The 16,979-nt window shown below is 46.1% G+C and overlaps 1 protein-coding gene across 2 annotated transcripts in view; it reads left to right on the top strand.

Annotated features, from left to right (window-relative positions):
* Nucleotides 1–16,979, top strand: part of HECW1 (HECT, C2 and WW domain containing E3 ubiquitin protein ligase 1) — a 467,976-nt gene that overhangs the window by 149,057 nt on the left and 301,940 nt on the right. Inside the window, exon 1 of one of the 2 annotated variants that reach the window (XM_082399703.1) lies at nt 12,507–12,556. The exons of the other annotated variant lie outside the window; for it this stretch is intronic. Within the exon in view, the coding sequence (XP_082255829.1) occupies nt 12,530–12,556 (27 nt within the window). The 5' untranslated portion in view covers nt 12,507–12,529. Of the gene's footprint in view, nt 1–12,506; nt 12,557–16,979 lie in introns of those variants that run through there. 2 annotated transcript variants of the gene reach the window in all.

Here is a 16,979-nt window from a genome sequence, read left to right as displayed (position 1 = left end):
TTGGATCTTGGATTTTCCTTTGCCATGAGGGACATTACTGAAAAAAATGGAAACATCTGAATAAGGTCTGTAGATCAGATAATAGAAATACGTCAATGTCAACTTCCTAATTTTTATAATTGTATTATAGTTATGTAAGGGAATTTCTTGTTTTTAGGAAATATACACCAAAGTATTTAGGAGTAAAGGGGCATCCTGTCTACAGATTCCTTTTTCTGAATGGTTCAGAAAAAAAATAGATATGCACACATATGTGTATATATAAATATGCATAATCATATAAATTATATATGTGTATATATACACACATATATATGCAGAGAGAAAGGAAAACCAAATATAACAAAATATTAATGTTTGGAGAATCTGTGTGAAATATTTTCGATCATTCACTGTAATATTCTTGTGACTTTTCTGAAAGTATTTTAAAAATGTCAAAATTAAAGCAGAAAGTGGCCAGTTGATTGCCTGCTCAGCCAAGCATTAGTACATCTTTAGGACCCTGGCTGGAGTATAAAGGCCCCTTATCTCTTAAACTTGACACACCTTTTTCTCACTGAGCTCTCTCTGTCTTGTTAGACAATAGATGCCATGTGTCTGGTGCTGTTAAGGCCTTTCTTTCAATTTTCCCACCTATATCTGTCGACAGGGCTAGGGAGTAGATACAGTTATAATCCTCATGTACAAGTAAGAAAACTACCATTTAGAAAGGTTAAGTAACTTGCTCAAGAACCTAGAGCCAGAAGTGGCAGAATGAGACTGAACTTGGGTTCCTCCACCTCCCTTTGCTCTTCTGTCCCACATCTGGAAATCATCTGTCTCTCTCATCAAAACCCTTTCAGTGTAACTCTTTTTACCAATCTAAAAGCATCTGCGTGGTCCCTGCACACAACGTGGATTCCCAGGATTGATATGTACCAGGGCACGTTACCTCACTTTGCTCAGTTCCCACCATTAAAACCATGTTGAAGTCTTGCCCTAAAACCCCTTAAACTATTGGATTTTGGATAGGGAAAATGAAGCAGTGAGCTATTTTGTTAAGTCTGTAGATTTGAGATCCTTTGAGCTCTTTGGCTTGATATGAGCAATCTCTAACACACTGTGGCTCTGTTTTGTCAGAAGCCTCTCCTGGCCATGGTAGACAGAAGAGACCAGACACTAACCTCTCCTAGCAGGTCTCCTCTTACTCCCTCCCTGTTCCAGCTGCTGTGATGTGAGACTGCTCTTCATTCTGAAGTGTAAATGCCTCCAGGAGGACCCAGTTTAAGTCTGTTAAACTCCAATATTATAATTTTATTAGTGCCCTAATTCAGACTTGCTGTTTGCCAGATAAGAGATTGAAAAGGACTCAAGACAGCAGATTGAAGGAGGAGAAGTAGCCCTTGGATGGTGCCAGAGGCTTACTTCCCCTGGTTTTCTATGCTTTGGCATAAAAACGTAATAAAATACAAGAATATAACTATGAGCCCTTAGCAACAACACAGCATTGCAGCTGCAGAGTTGAGGCCAACCTTCCTCTCTTATGAGCAGAGAATGCTCTCCTTGTGGGAAACATTGAGGAGGAGATAGACTATGGGTCCTCACATGACAACTACTGGAAGAAATTTGAACTCGGAGTTGACAGTAACTGGGAAAAAATGACCATAAAGAGTTTGGAGTTTCAGTGAAAGAGAGAAACCAGCCAAAAAAGAAAAAAAAAAAGAAAGAAAAAGTAGAGGACTTGGTTGATTGGGGTGGTTTGAATGGGACACAGGAGAGAAGAAAGATGACTCTTAGATCGTTAGTACCTTGCAAGTCTATATTTATACCGAAATCTCTCCCCAACTCATGAAATGTCAGACCTTTCTTTCAAAGAAGGTCAGTTTAGGGAAATGCCAAGTGCTGGTTGGCATAGAAGAATCAGGATGAACTACCTCCCACTGAGTAGTAGGGTTCAATTCAGAAGAGGGGTAGGAATGGAAGCTGAGTATACACTGCATTAGCCTGTTTTGCTGGTTATGTTGAGAAGCACACATCCACACAACTTTCTTCTGCTGCTTGGGCTGTGAAATAAACATGCACAAGATCTCACGGGCTTCCTCCACAAGGGTTTATTTCTCACTCAGATCACATTTAGGCTGTGGGGCAGCTGCAGCTCACCTTCACTTTGTGGGTTGGGTTCAGATGTGCCGCATACGTCTTCTTTCTTCTGAAGTGTAGGCTGAAGGCACAGCCCAGTCTAGAAGTAGAACATGCTGCTGTTGCGGGAGAAGCAGGAAGAGCAAGAGGCTGGTGTAAACTCATGATGCCTCTTAAAAGGCCTCTCATGATACTCAGAAGTGAATATCACATTGGGTTGGCCGAAGCATATTACATATTACATGGCCAAGTCCAAAACCTATGAGATGGAGGTGGGTGTGTATACTCTCCCCACAGGCATCATGGGCAAGTCCCATGGCAGGAGGGATGTATCACACCCCTGAAGAGGAGAATGAAATGATTGATGGACGGATTATGATGATAGTGTGCTGTATAATAGTGAATGGTACTACTGTCACAGCCAGCTCTCCTTTCATTAAGTTATACCTCTACTTGTATTTATTTACTGTGACAGAAAACATGAGGTTTCCAGATCAGAAAACAGACTGTTTACCCTAGCAATCTTATCATCATTTCCCCATGCCCAGTTCCCCATGGGGTGACGTGATGGGAGCCAGATGTTCCCTGTACATACAGGGATTTGTGCCACAGGAGAGAAACCCAGAAATTATGACTCTCAGAGATTATACAGGAGCTGCAGGCACATCTGGCGCTCTTACCCTCTGGAGAGAAAAAGGGAAGGACCTTTGTTCTGGAATATAAGGAAATCTTCTCTGGGAAGACAAGGCAAAAGACTCTGGGTTTACAACCCCTGGAATGTAAACAGATGTCTCCAGAGGAGATACGACTGTATCTTTGCAGAGGTCTCTGTCCTTGGGGTAACCACCTATAATCCTTTAACCCAGATGGCACTGCTCTCTGCTCAGAAACTTGAAAATATTCATAGAGTGTTTTTCCTGGCACTCGAGCTTTTTAACGTTCTGACTTTTGTTGCTTAGTTTTAGTAGACCCAAGCTTTCAGAGTTGTGGAAATGAGTCCCCATCGGTTCACAGTTCTCAGTGGGTAAATATTCCCTTTGGCTGAAATACTGAGACCAGGTCCAAAATCTAACACTCCTTCTCCCTGCCCAGCTGGTTGGCATTACGGTGTTTGATATTTTATTTGGAAACTCTTTTTATGTCTTTGTACGTCATCAGTGTGGACACAGTACAGTTAGATATTATCATTGCCTCAGAAGCCCTCAACACCTTATTATCGAATGATTTATTTACATTTAGCCCCCAGGAGTTTTGAGATGCCATTGTGGAAAAGACAACGTTTGGCCACATGCAGTCACATATTATCTGGGTCAACGTATGCCTGTGGATTTTTTATCTTTAATGGATTATGTATTCAAAGGAAAGCTGCTATTGTTTGTTTTTCAATGTTTGAGAAACTCTTTTATGCACCTGTGGAGTCTTAAAATATTAGCCAGTGGAAAAAAACGTGACTGAAAAAAATGGGGTGACATCCAGTTACCAAGCTGACTGATGGGTCGTGATAGATTTTACTGGATGCCTCTCTCTCCTCCCAGAAGAAGTTCCATAAAAATAATTCTATGAAAAGCTTCCAAAAATGATGCAAAATGATACTGTTCTGGAACCCAGGAATAGTGATCAATATATCTGACTCCAGGACCGATTTCCAGGATACAAAGTGGGACTGGGACCCTGAAAACCAGGGCCAGACCTCTGCCTGCCTGCACACTCCGCCTGCCCTCGGTAGCTCCAGGCCTGCACCCACCAATCTCCTAGGCTCCATTTGCTCCACTCTTCCTGTTCTCCTTTGCGGTCTTCCACTCCCCAAAACGGGCAAAGCTGGAAGTGGATATACAGATACAATGGGCGTAATAAGAGCTGTGATGCCCCCGGTAAGAAAAGGCAGATTCAGAGATAGAGGTGGAAACAGATTATAGTTTCTGGCAAGAGGAGGAGAAGCTGCTGCAGATTATCCAGAAATCAGCTTCATTGCAGGAGTCCGACGAGCTGGTAAGGAACAGCTGGCATCCCTCCTCAGCCTGCAAGAGCAGGTTGTGCTAGACAAACACAAGGTTAGTTAGACGCGTTACAAATTCAATGCAATGCAGCCTCGCCGGTAACAGCTCTCCTCCAGCTACAAACCTGATCAAATTCTCATGACCCCCTCTGCCCCCACCCTGATCGTGCTACCTTTACATCTTGCCTGGATTCTTGCAAGGTCTCCCAACTTCTTCCCTCGCCCTCTCTTCAGCGTGTTCTTAAACCAGCAGCCAGAGATACCCTGTTCATTGCCAGCCAGGTTGTGTCACTCCCTACTTAGAGCTCTTCAGCGACTCCCCACCTCGCTTTGTGTGGACGCCAGAGCCCTTCCACTGAACTAGGAGACTTACCACCAGCCAGCCCCTCATCACGTCTTCAACTTTATTTCCTACTATTCTCCCCTCTCTTCGCTCTGGCCAGATTGGCCTCCTTGCTGTTTCTCAGAAGACCCAGGCACTCTCTACCTCAGGACCTTTGCACTTGCTGTTCCCTTTGCCTGGAATGTCCTTTCCCTGGACATCTCATTGGTCACTTCCTTTTCTTCCTTCCAATCTTTACTCAAAAATCTCTCCATTTTTGAGAAACCCAGTCTAAAATGTCACCTCCTACCCACATCTTAACACTTCGTTTCTCATTTCTTTCTTCTTAAAATTTCCTACCACCTAACGTGTATCTTACTTATTTATTATGATTTTTGTTGTTCTCTCCCTCAAACATGAGCTCCACAGCCAGGGCTTGTAGTCTGTGGTTCACTAACATTGCCTCATTTACAGGGCCAATCCCCTGCCAGACCCATGGTCCAGGCCCAAGTCTTGACCACACTTGTCTCTCCAAGGCCTGGCCACAGCACACCTGCCTCAGAAGACCTGGTCAGGGAGAGTGCTCACCTGGAACTAGGCAGAGCTCTGCCCCTTAAAACGCTGCAGGAAGTGGTAGATCCCATCCCCAAGGGCTCCTCCCTGGAGGGGGACCCCACAGAGACCCACTGCCCCTACTCCAGCCCTGGCTGCAGGAGAAGGAGATTTGGGCCCTCCCTAGAGAGGGGCATAGGTGGGATTCTGCCCTCCCTGGCTTTTGATGGACCCCAGACCATGCTCCTGGATGGGATAACTTAATGCATAAAACCTTCTCATATTCATTTGTTAGTTTAATCCAACTAACAATATCCATGTGATGTTTATGTTCTAGAAAGTGGCACTTGAGTATAAGTATGAAGTTCCATTGAATCTTGGGCAGGGAGTGTGGCCAGCGCTCCCTGGGCCCCCTGCCTTGTAAACCCATGGTTGTAACCATGATGCTCTCATTGGTGTCTCCCATGTCCCGTTGGGGCCATAGCAACCCAGGTCTCCAGATTCTAGACAGATAAAAATGCAAGCATAGCTAGGAAATTTTTGAGAAGAACTTATTTCAAAAATTAATGAAGGAGGTACTTGTGCTACCCAATGAGATATATTATTATAAATATTAACACATAAGTTTATATGTTTTAGTCTGCGTAAACTGATGCACACCTGAAAACTTTGTGTCAGTATATGAATAGAAAAAAACATAGAAGAGATTGATAATCCTGAAATACATGTGAGTTTATGACAAACCTAGTATGTTCTAGCATATTAAATGATTGCTTAACTAATAGCACTTGCAAAACTATTTGGGGGGCAGAAGCCTAAAATGAAAGAGATAGTAAATAGAATAAGCCACACACAAAGGTAACTTTCAGAAAGATTAGGCCATAAAGAGGAAACTTAAAAAGAGAAAAAAGGTGTCTGTTTACCTGAAGGGGGCCTGGGGCTTCAGAGGTGACAGGAAGAGAGAGAAGGTACGTTCTCCTCAGTGTCTTCAAGGTATTTATGACCAAAATAAATTTTAAATCACTGAACAGAAACTGCCTGGACCCTCCTTGGTTCTTCAATTCAGTGACCTGAACCATGCTGTGTATTCAGTTTATCTGTTCAGTGTTTCTTAACACTAGGATGTTGGTTCCTTGAGAGCAGGGACCAGGTCTGTCTGACCTCTGAAGCCCGGTGCCTGGGTCTGAGTCCTGGCTCCACTCCGTACTCTTTGTGTGACATTGAGCACATGACGTAACCTCTCCATGCCTCAGTTTCCTCATCTGTAAAATGTAGACAATACTAGCACTGCCCTGTGGGGTCATTGTGAGGACTGAGTGAATTAGTATACATAAAGCCCTTCAAATGATGCCTGGCACATGGAAAGTTATATAAATGCTGGATGTTAGCTTTCATCACTGTATTTTCTAGTGCTGAAGTGTTGCCAGGTACATGGTGAATGGTCAGTAAGTGTTGAATGACTCTGAGCCTGCTTTGCTCTAAGGCACCTCTCTGACTGCCTCAGGCTGAAAGCGAATCCCACCCCTCAAAGGCAGCTGGTGACAGATTTTGAAAATAGAGGCAGAAAAGCAGTTCACCAGCCTTTTTGTTTTTCTTCTGCCACTTGGAGCATGAAAAAGCACTGAACAGGACAAAGTCTGTTTGCACACCCATGATGGGTAAGTTAAATGAGTTATTGAATCCAGTGGAAGCGAGCCCCTAGTTGCTGAGGGCAGAGTCAAGCCCATATGTTTTGCATAATTCTGTCCCATCATACTGCTTACAATACAAGGGAAATGTTTTGATAGTCTGTCACTGAACTCTGTTTTTTTTTTTTTTCTTTTAAATAATTTTATTTATTATTTTTGGCTGCATTGGGTCTTTGTTGCTGCGTGTGGGCTTTCTCTAGTTGTGGCGAGTGGGGGCTGCTGTTCGTTGCGACGTGCGGGCTTCTCATTGCAGTGGCTTCTCTTGTTGAGGAGCACGGGCTCTCGGCTCGCGGGCTCAGTAGTTGTGGCTCGTGGACTCTAGAGCGCAGGCTCAGTAGTTATGGCACATGGGCTTAGTTGCTCCGCAGCATGTGGGATCTTCCCGGACCAGGGCTCGAACCTGTGTCTCCTGCACTGGCAGGTGGATTCTTAACCACTGCGCCACCAGGGAAGTCCTGAACTCTGTTGTGAATGAAAACATCCTGGGATCAGCTATTATTCTTAGAAGACAGCTTTGGCGTGGGGTCAGTCAAGTATGGAGTTCTATTCTGAGCGTTTCCTCATCACAGATGTCTTTCGATGCAACGTGAAGGTTGGGGAAGAGCAAACAGCGCTGGCTGGGCAGCAGGAACTCACAGCACTCGGAGGGAGAGAGTAGTGGGGAGAGGACCCAGCTCCTGGCCGTGAACTCTGACCCTAGCAGGAGGGCTGGCTGCGGGCTGCCCCGACCCCGTCCTCACCGCCTTGGCTGTAGGACTCAGCTTTACTCCTCCTCCTGGCATTGCCCCTCTGCTGCTCAGAGTTGGGGTCTGAGGAACAAGGTACTGGGAGGGGGAGGCCACACCCACGTATTTATGTTGCCTGGTCATGGAGTTGGAACTGCCTCTCTGAGGACACACTGGCCATCTTTGGAAACAGTCTTCCTTAGAACCAGCGTGAGTCCATCAGGTTGGGAAGAAAATGTCAGATGGGAAGTTTTGTTAGTAATAATGCATTACGATTAGTAGAGATTTCATCAGGGGTATGCTGCAGAACTAGAGAAATACATGAATCAATGAAAAATTAAAATATGTTAAAATGAGCGTTAAGAAAATGAATAAATAGCTCACTGGCTATGACACCAAGTCCATGCTCTTCAAGCAAAGCCTGACCTGTTTGTCAAAGCCTTTGTCTTCAATTTAAGAGAGATGATCTATAAGAAAAGAGGGGCGTAAGAAATTGGAAGACATTGTAAGTCAGTAATGACAGAAAATGATGCTCTCCAGTACTGGCTCGTGAAGACCTCCTCCCAGGAAAACAAATTTGATTATAATAAAACCTTTAAGGTTATGTGATAGTAAATCCGATGTCTCCTGAGCATTTAACTGGGATCCAGAAAAGGGACCAAAAGAGATGAGCTTGGGATGAAACAAAACCATTCAGATGGTACAAACAGTAGTGCTGATGGGCTCATGGTCATAAAGTTGAACACAGGACCAAACAGCCGTTTGTTTCAGCATCCTATCCTCATTGTTGTCAGCTGATGCGTCCTTGTTGCGATGCCAACAGGAGGGGGCGATCTAGTGAAACTACTGAATACTTGTTCCTGAGATCTCCCAACAAGAATCGTTTTCTTAAATTAGCAAATGTAATTTTTCTGGTCTCTAAGAAGAAATAAGTTTTTTATAGTCTCATTCAAAACACGTACAAGGGAATGTAATTCGTCCTTCCCAGGGAGTCTGGTGTGGTATACTGGGAGTTTCCCCCGGGTGCAGGAACGCATATGCAGGTTATTCCTTCCTCCATTGATCTGCTCATTCACTCAGTCAACACATATTTATCAGATGGTGGTCACTGGGCTAGGGTGTTTACAGGTGAGAAAAAGGAGGGTATTAGATTTTCTTGAGGGCTTGAGGCTTCTGAAATGGAAACTGTAGGTCTTTAAATGTCTCTGCAACTTGGCATCCCTCATGGGAACTCAGCAGATCCTAGGTGTCAATCATCCATACTGAGGGCGAGTTAAAACGATTGATAGTCATGATGGTGGGGTGATTGAACTAGCTGGCCGGGTTTCTGAGGATAGGAGATACATCCATTTAAAGGCAGCGTACATTCTTTTTCAGTATCACAAACCTCCTTTGAGGGCCAGCAACTCTGGGCTCCTTTCCCGTGATGCCCCCCTACGGGCCAGAAGGACCTGCAAAGACCTGGCCACCCAGAAGGTGGCACCTTGGTTAGACTTTCCTCAGACGGCTCCTTAAAAATGAGGAACTCAGTGCCAACCAGCATCTCTGGCTTTCTTCAGGGATGAGGTTATGAGTGACTTTTCATCCTATTATCTGTATGGCTTGGCTTTTTAAACAGCAAATGTACACTGTTTCTATAATTACAAAAAAAGTTTTAAAACTATGTCCTCTTGTATGTTGCTCACTTTTATCCATTCCGCCTGTGAATGATCTTGATCTCTTCCTCAATAATCCTCCACTTATCAGATGCTGACAGAATGGAACAGGAGGGAAGCAAAACTAAAACAAGTTTGTTTTAGCGCATGACAAATCACCATGTGGTCTGAGGGCCAGTGTCATGCTTTCTGGATTTGGGTTTTTAATCTTAGCCCATTTGGATTGGGGCAGCATCAATATTGGCCCTGGAGTAATATCTTAACTGGTTTATTTGATTTTTAATGATAGTAACTTCTACCCAGGTGATATAGTAGCGGAGACACAGTGTCCCCTCCTTTCCATATTTCACAGCTTTTGCCACCTTTCAGCCTTGACCGGTAGAATGGCACTGTCAGAGGTTTTTTAACAGGGTGCTAGAGTGGGTGCCAGGGGCCTGGAGAGCTGACGCAGGGACCCGTGAAGGAGCAGCTTGTCAAGCAGTGTCCTTGCGATGCAGTCCCTGCTCTCCTTCTGGGGCTTCTACTGCAGACACTGCTGCCAGGGTCTTCACATGCGTCCTTCCCACTTGACTTTCCTGCTGCTCTGTGTGCTGGGCTCCAGTAGTGTTCCCCAAGGGTCACAGCCCCTGGAGGGCAATGGAAGTGGCTAGAGCTGCATTAAACCACTGGTGCATTTGAAGGAAGAATTGTCTAATCTCAGGTTACTTATAAGGTACAACTTTGCTGATCCCTAATACGTTCACCTGTCATTTCTTGTGGGGTTTTCTCTGCTTGAAATCTTTGAACTCATTCAATGGAAGAGCCCCTGTGGATTTGTAAAGCTTAGGTGGGTTGAAAGCAGAGGATAGAGACATATCTGGTTGCTTTCATGTAGACAGGTCACTTGGTGCCCATTTCATACCTTAATTTCCTTGAGCTCCAGCTTATTCCTGAGGGAAGAGGGTTCTCTCTGGGTCCTCTTTGGTAGGGTGGCATGGAATTTGGGGATCTAGAGATGGGTCCTTTTTAATCTCGTTCACTCTGTTTATAAAGTCTCCACTTCTGCCCTCCTCCTTCTTTGCCAGAGTCAAGCTTTGCAGTTAAACAGTTAGTAAACTGTAAGAAAACAATTTACGGTAAACTGTAAAGTGAAATACACCAGTATCTCCAGGGCTAAGTGCTAAATAGGTAACGTCTAATTTGAATGGTCTTTTTTTCTTTTCTGCTTACTCTCCTAATGTGTGTGTGTGTGTGTGTGTGTGTGTGTGTGTGTGTGTGTGTGTTTGATTAATTGGATCAACATTTGGCTTAGGGCAGATGCAACAAAAGCCTCCTTTTATATCTTCTAAAGTCTAGACTGTGAGTTCCTCAAGGGTGTACACAGTCCCTGATCATTCATTCATTCATTTGTCCAATTCTTATTGCACGTAGAGAGCGCTCCTTGTACAGCCCCAGCTCTGAGAATTCCAGGTCATCTTTGCAAGACAGATGTTAAACAAATTACATACCTAGTTCTTTAGAATTATTTTCAAACCTGCTAAAATAAATATAGAGCTCTGTTCCAGTGGCATATGTTCTGGCCGGGTGTGGGAGGTAGGGCAGGGTGGTCCCAGGGAGACCAAGCACTGAAGGTTGTGGAGAGGGAAGGGCTGAGGGAAGCGTGTTTCAGACAGAGGGAACAGCATGCTGCAGCCTCCAAGAAAAGAGAGGCGCGTGCCTCTGAAGGCTGTGAAACTCCCCGAGTGGCCGGAGGGTGGGGAGAGGGGGAAGCAGAGGGGCCGGGGAGGAAGCAGGGCCAGATCCATTTGGCACGTTTGTCTGCAGTCAGTCTCAAACTGGTATTTAGCACTTTAGCCTAAAAGAAGTGTGAAGCCACTAAAGCAAGGAAGTGGCATGGTCAGATGTTCCCTTTTTAAGAAGCATTCTGCCTGTTGCAGAGAATGTCTTTGGGGTGGGGTTGGAGACCAGTTAGGATCAACTGAGACTGGGAAGGAAAGGGAGGCTTGGGCCATGATGGAGGAGGTAGAAATGGTGAAAAGCAGATGGATCTAGAATGGTTAAGAGGAACGAGTGAGTGTACCGGGGGCTTGGTGGGATGTAGAGGGTGGTCTGGGGGAGAAAGAGGACCTGAGGTGGACGCCAGAGTTCCCAACAGGAGACCCAGTGGATGAAGAGCCCTTACTGGGTCAGGGTTGAGGCTGAAGATCCTGAGCTCCTTTTGCACTGTGTTTGAAGGGCTCTGAGAAGTCCCCGTGGATGCTGGGTTTGGACTTCAGATGAGAACACTGAACTGTCAACAAAATGTGAATGTTGGCAATATTGAGAGAGTGATCGAGGCCGTGGGTGGGAATAGGGGCCCTCGTGTGAACGTAGGAGGGTCTGGGGACTTCCAACATGGGAAAGCCTGCAGATGGAGCTCAGCTGGGAGGCCAGTGGTCATGCCAGGGAAAGGGGCCTCACCCATGCAGAGCCGAGGAGCACCCCATGTGACGTTGGCATAGAGTGGGATCTTAGAATATGGAGGCTGGACCTCTCTCTCTTTCCTGTTCACATCTGCTTGGACCAGGGATGGGAAGATAATCCAGGCACACAGAATGCAAGCTTGCAGCTCATTTCTTCCACGAACCCATTTATCAGCAAAGCTTCAGGTTTCACTGGGGTTTTGGAAAGCTGACATCACATACCGCTTTCTTCTGGAATAAGGCCATATTGATTACTCTGACCACAACTTTACCTTCAGAGGAAGATGAGTGAATAAAATGAGAATTAAAAACTCAGGAACCAAAGTGATACCCAGATTAAGAGGACCCTGGTAGAAAAGCAGCAGCAGTTTTCCTACGCCTGGCATCTCTCTGTTCAAGTCCTAATTTTTGACGTGGTTTCTCTATTTGAAGGGCTGATGGCGTGACGAGTGACTGCCATTTGGGGTGATACGCTGCAAGGGGATGGGGCTTCCTCTTGAGTCTTTCACATCTGAGTAAATGCCTGAGTGACTAAAGGCGCCTAGATAAGTCAGTGACATTTTCAGCAGTTTAACTACAGATCTGGTTGTTTTGTGGTTGAGGGGGGTCTTACGAGTGGAACGTATCTGAGGATGCTTTTAGGTAGTTTTCTCAGAAGGCTGGGCAAACAGAACTTTCCCTCCCTGCAGATCCCACACCAAATCCTTGTTTCCTGAAAAGGAAAAATAATTTTTTTTTTCTAGACTCATGATTCTTACCCCTTAAATTTTAAAACTCCAAGTCAAATTATTCACGGCATAAAATAATGCTGCTTGCTGCCTTTTGTCCATTTTTTTTTTCAAAATGAGTATGATCTTCGTGTAATCTTTCCTTGTACGTGTCAGTTGCCCAGACCAGTTCTCTTGGCGGGGGTGGGGGCAGAGTGTTCTTCAGGCGGGTGATGTCGCTGATTTTGTTTGCTTGGGATACACGCTGAGTTAACCTCGTTGGACTTTCCCCAGGAATTGATGCGCGTACACGTGGTGGGTCATTATGCTGCTGCACCTGTGTAGTGTGAAGGTCAGTGTGTTTTTCTGATTATAAGAACCCATCCATGTCATTCCATTATAAACCCACTCCACTCATAATGGAATGTGCCTCAACCCGGAGCCCTTCGCGGTTGCCCCAGCCCAGGAGTTCTCTCAAGTGCAGCCCTGACATTTGAGCTCCATCACCCACCCCTCCCCCACTGCCTGCATCCACCCCGAATTTGACTGTGCTCCATTTTGAGATGATACGGTTTGCATGTCGAGTTCCTCTTGTGTGATGTGAACGTATAGTTGTCACAAGTGAATTTGTACCTGGAAGCGAACACTCTCTGATGGTCCTTCCAAAATCACAGCTGAGAGCTCTTCTGGGCTGTGGGTAATTATCTTACAGTTGATATGGACGCAGAGAAATATGCCTGGAGACCAGAGCAACGATTTCTCCTGCTGACTCAGAGTCGGGCCGGCTGCTGGGAGGTTGCCAGGTCATTGCAAGGGGCCTCGAGCAGCTGGTGGTTCTCCCAGAAGGACCTTCCTCCAGCCCCCTCAAACTTCCCTCCAACTCCTCTCCTGCTAGCACTGCACAGTTTTGCAACTTTCAGTGTCAGCCCTGGTTTGTAATAATCACAGCTCACATTTACTGGACACCGTGCATCGTAATTTGTATAGTATGCTTTTCTTGCGTGAGTTCCTCTCCACTCATGACAATCTGAAGAGGTAGGTACGACCATTGTTCCCATCTTACGTATGAGAGAACTGGGCCGTAGAGGGCTACGTCACTGCTCTAAGTCTCCTGGTGGGTAAGTGAGGAGCACAAATTCAAATGCGGCCAGCCTCTCCGAGCTGGACTCCCGGACCCTGATACTGCCCTGGGAGTATGCACTCAGCCAATCTTTAGAGGAGGCTTTTAAAAAAATAATAATAATAGAAGCTCACATCTGCATAGCTCTTCACAGATTTACTAAGCATATCCACACGCGGATTCAGCTAATCCCTGAAATAACCACGCGGTAAGGAGAAGGAAGCATGGGATGTTTCGTGAGCATCCTGGTCTTGCCCAGCTCGCAGGAGGAAGAGCGAGCCTCAAACTCAGCTCTCCTCTTCCACCCCACCCCAGGGCACCGCTTCCAGAGCACCCAGAGGGGAGCTTTCTTAACTAGTGAGTTTTGAGGAACGCACGTAGGGACGAGCATTTAACGTGTTGTATTCAGGAAGCATTAAATTAGGACTTAATCACGTGCTGCGAAATGTCCAGGGGCAGTCACACTGCAGTGACTTGAAATGCCCTTTTCTTACTGCATGTCTCAGTTGGTTATGCTGTCAGCACAGTTGCTTTCTCGAAGTTCACTCCGTTATTCCCGCCCCTCGTCTTCCCCAAGTGGAGGACACTTGACTTTTGCTAAGAGAAAAATTTCCCTGATGCACAGCCCTCTCATCCGTTTACATTCCCCTGGGACTTCTGAACTTTCTTTTTGGCTGTGAAGATATAGTGAGAAGTCTTTTTAAAATATCCAGTAGTTCCTTTGGGTGCATTTAACCCAAAGGGAGAATGCTCCCCCTTTCCTCTTTCCAAGACTAATGTCCTTGGAAAGTGGAGGGCTTCCCTGTCCTAGGGAATCTCAGCTCCTCTGCGTCTTCAGATACAAACCTTGCCTCAAAAAAAACCTCTCTGAATCTAATAGCAAAGCTAAATGGGCACACACATCACCTCAGGGGATTTTATTCAGTGATGCAGGAAACACAATAGTCGAGTATTCTCCCCTGACATTTATGTGAGTGAGCTCTCCCTGATTAACGGGGAGAGAAGACAGCGATCACAACTGATGCTCCCAAAGGACTTAGTTTGTGAGATGTGTGCATAACCACACCCTCCGGCACAATGGTGACACTAGAAACCTGAGGGGACAGAACCAGCTGCCTTATTTCCAATTTCCATGGAAACTCACGTTAAGATTCCCTGCCCCAAACGCTGCAAGATAAAGGAAATCTTATGGCCCCATAACTTTTGCCTTTTTCGCTTAAATCTTCAAAGTTGAAAACGATCCTAAGGTTTTCTACACATCTCTATAATATTTTCCAAGAAGGTTCACCATGCTGCAAAATGAGTCTGCAGCATTACTGGCTGGATTTACCAAAATATCTGGAGATGAACTAGGGATCATTTAATTGAGCATTTAATGTAGATATGCCTTTCAGCCTCTGGAATGGTCCTCAGCAGGATAAATGCTCATCTCTGGAAGAAGATGAAGCATTCATGCTAAAACCGGTGGTTCTCAACCAGGGTACATCTCAAACCGCTAAGTATAGCTTTGCTTGTAGAGTCTGGGCGTTTGCATTTTGAAAATGTCTTATAGGCACCTCTGGTTGAGATCCACTGGTTACAACTGGTGGGAACTAAGGCTCTGTGTGTCTGTGAAGAAGAGAATGGGAAAGAAATCTACACTGCATATGTTTATGCTACAAAGAGGATCTTCTTGCTCAAAGATAGGCTGTCAATGTTCCTTTTCGGAAAAACAGACAAAAAAACCTTAGGCTTTACATGTTACAATGACTAGCATCTCTGTTTGTCAGGTCCCCGGGGACGTAGATGCTGGTTGTTCAAGAGAGAAGTAAAGCCTGGGAGAGAAGAAGGAAGTAGAATCAGGCTGGGGCTGCAGCCTCAGAGCCCCTTCCAGCCCGGCGAGCCCTCAGGAGCAAAGCCTGCCTGTTTTGAGACACCCATGTTGGGTGCGATCAGCCAGGCCCTTGTACCCTCTCATAGCTCAGGGCCCCCTAAGAAGACCACGCACACCCCAAGGCTGAGGTGGACGTGAAGGAGTTGTCTAGTTGTCAGCTGCCACCCTCCTAGCCGCCGGGCGGGGAGTCCTTTCTTAAAGGAGTATCCTAGCAGCTCATCTGCAACTCTCTCCAAAGACTCCAGAAAATCTGCTCTTCTGGGCTTTTCAGAATTTGGTCAGAAGCAGCTGGAGTAGAGACAGCACTGAGATATGGTCCTTTGCTGGAACTTACTGCCTTATGTGGAGGGTTGGGGAGGGGATGGAAGAAATTGGGAGAAAAGCATGGCTCATTAGATTTCTCTCTGGATCAGGGCATGTGCTAGGTGGACAGACTTAGAAGAACAGGGCATTAAGATTCCAGGGATCTTAAACCTTCTGTTGCCGAAACTGAAGCCCAGAGAGCTTGTGTGTTATCCAGGATCACCCAGAGATGGCAGGGCCCAGGGGAGCCCCAGGCTCAGTAGCGAGCCCCACTCAGCTTCCTGTCTGTTCATGACTGCACACCCCACAGACCCGTGTCTGCTCACGACTCCTGATATGGAATGTTCCTGGTCCACTGCTTCTCCTTGACCCCAAGTTCTGTATGATAAAGGAAACCTCATGGCTCCATAACTTTTGTGTTCTTGTTTACATATTCCAAACTGAAAATGATCCCAGGATTTCCTACAACTTATCCCCACCCCATCATGTCCACAGTGGTGAGCTCCGTGTCTAGAATGTATTAGTAGACAGAGGTGTGAATCCTTGGGCTTCTGAAGCCCACAGCTGGCTTCCTTAAATTTCCACTATATCTCTGTCTTGATTTTCAGCTACGGTATCATCCAGGCATAAATGGAAAAAGTCATCAGAAGCCTTCAGTTCCACCCCACAATTTGTCATCTTGACACCAGTAGAAAATCATCATATCACTAATTCTCTACACGTATTGATTTGGAAACTCAATTAAAAAGCTGACTGCTGCCCTCCTCCCTTCCTCCCCCTCCTCTGCCTCCTTCTCCATTCCTCCCCCTACCCCACCCTACCCCACCCCAAAATAGCCTTCAATTTCCAGAGTCCTAAGCCACTGTATTTCAGTGACTACTGTAGCTAAATCTCCCTGCGTGTGAAGCCACAAGCTTTCAACTTCACTGAGTTTCAACTTCACTGAGACCACCGTGGTCTCCCCTCTGGCCTTTCTCTGGTCACTGCCTTCAGTTCAGCCCTCCTGCACTATGAGAGATAAATAGTGTGATCCCCACTGCTAGTGAGTGAGCTGGGTCCTGCCCTTGGCAGAGTCAAGAAACTATGTCAAGGAGACCAGTAACCTTGGGTGAGTCTGGAAGGGGTCTGACCTGACCTGACAAAGGATGCCTTCTTCAGGGACTGCTTGCCTCTGCCCAACAGGTGATGGGTGCCCCTCCCTCCTCCGAACTCAGATCATCTGGGGAGCCTTGGTTCTGCCTGTACCTGAAGGGAGAGCTCTACCACCAATATTCTCCCATTAGAAAGCGGTAGCCTCAGCGCAGAGATAAGACTGCCCTGCCGACTTGCTCACAGCCTGTCCCAATGATTGTTCTAGCATTATCCTGATGCAGCAGCCCCAGAGGACCAGACCACGCAGGCTCAACCCTTTCTGTTAACGATGCCCAGCAGGGCCGGATCTGCAAGCACAGAGCAAGGCCAGGCCATTGAACAGCTTTT

The sequence above is a fragment of the Balaenoptera borealis genome (assembly GCF_965194805.1).
Source record: "Balaenoptera borealis genome assembly, chromosome: 7".
In the NCBI taxonomy this organism is placed as follows: Eukaryota; Metazoa; Chordata; class Mammalia; order Artiodactyla; family Balaenopteridae; genus Balaenoptera; species Balaenoptera borealis.
This window is presented reverse-complemented; position numbering and strand designations above follow the sequence as displayed.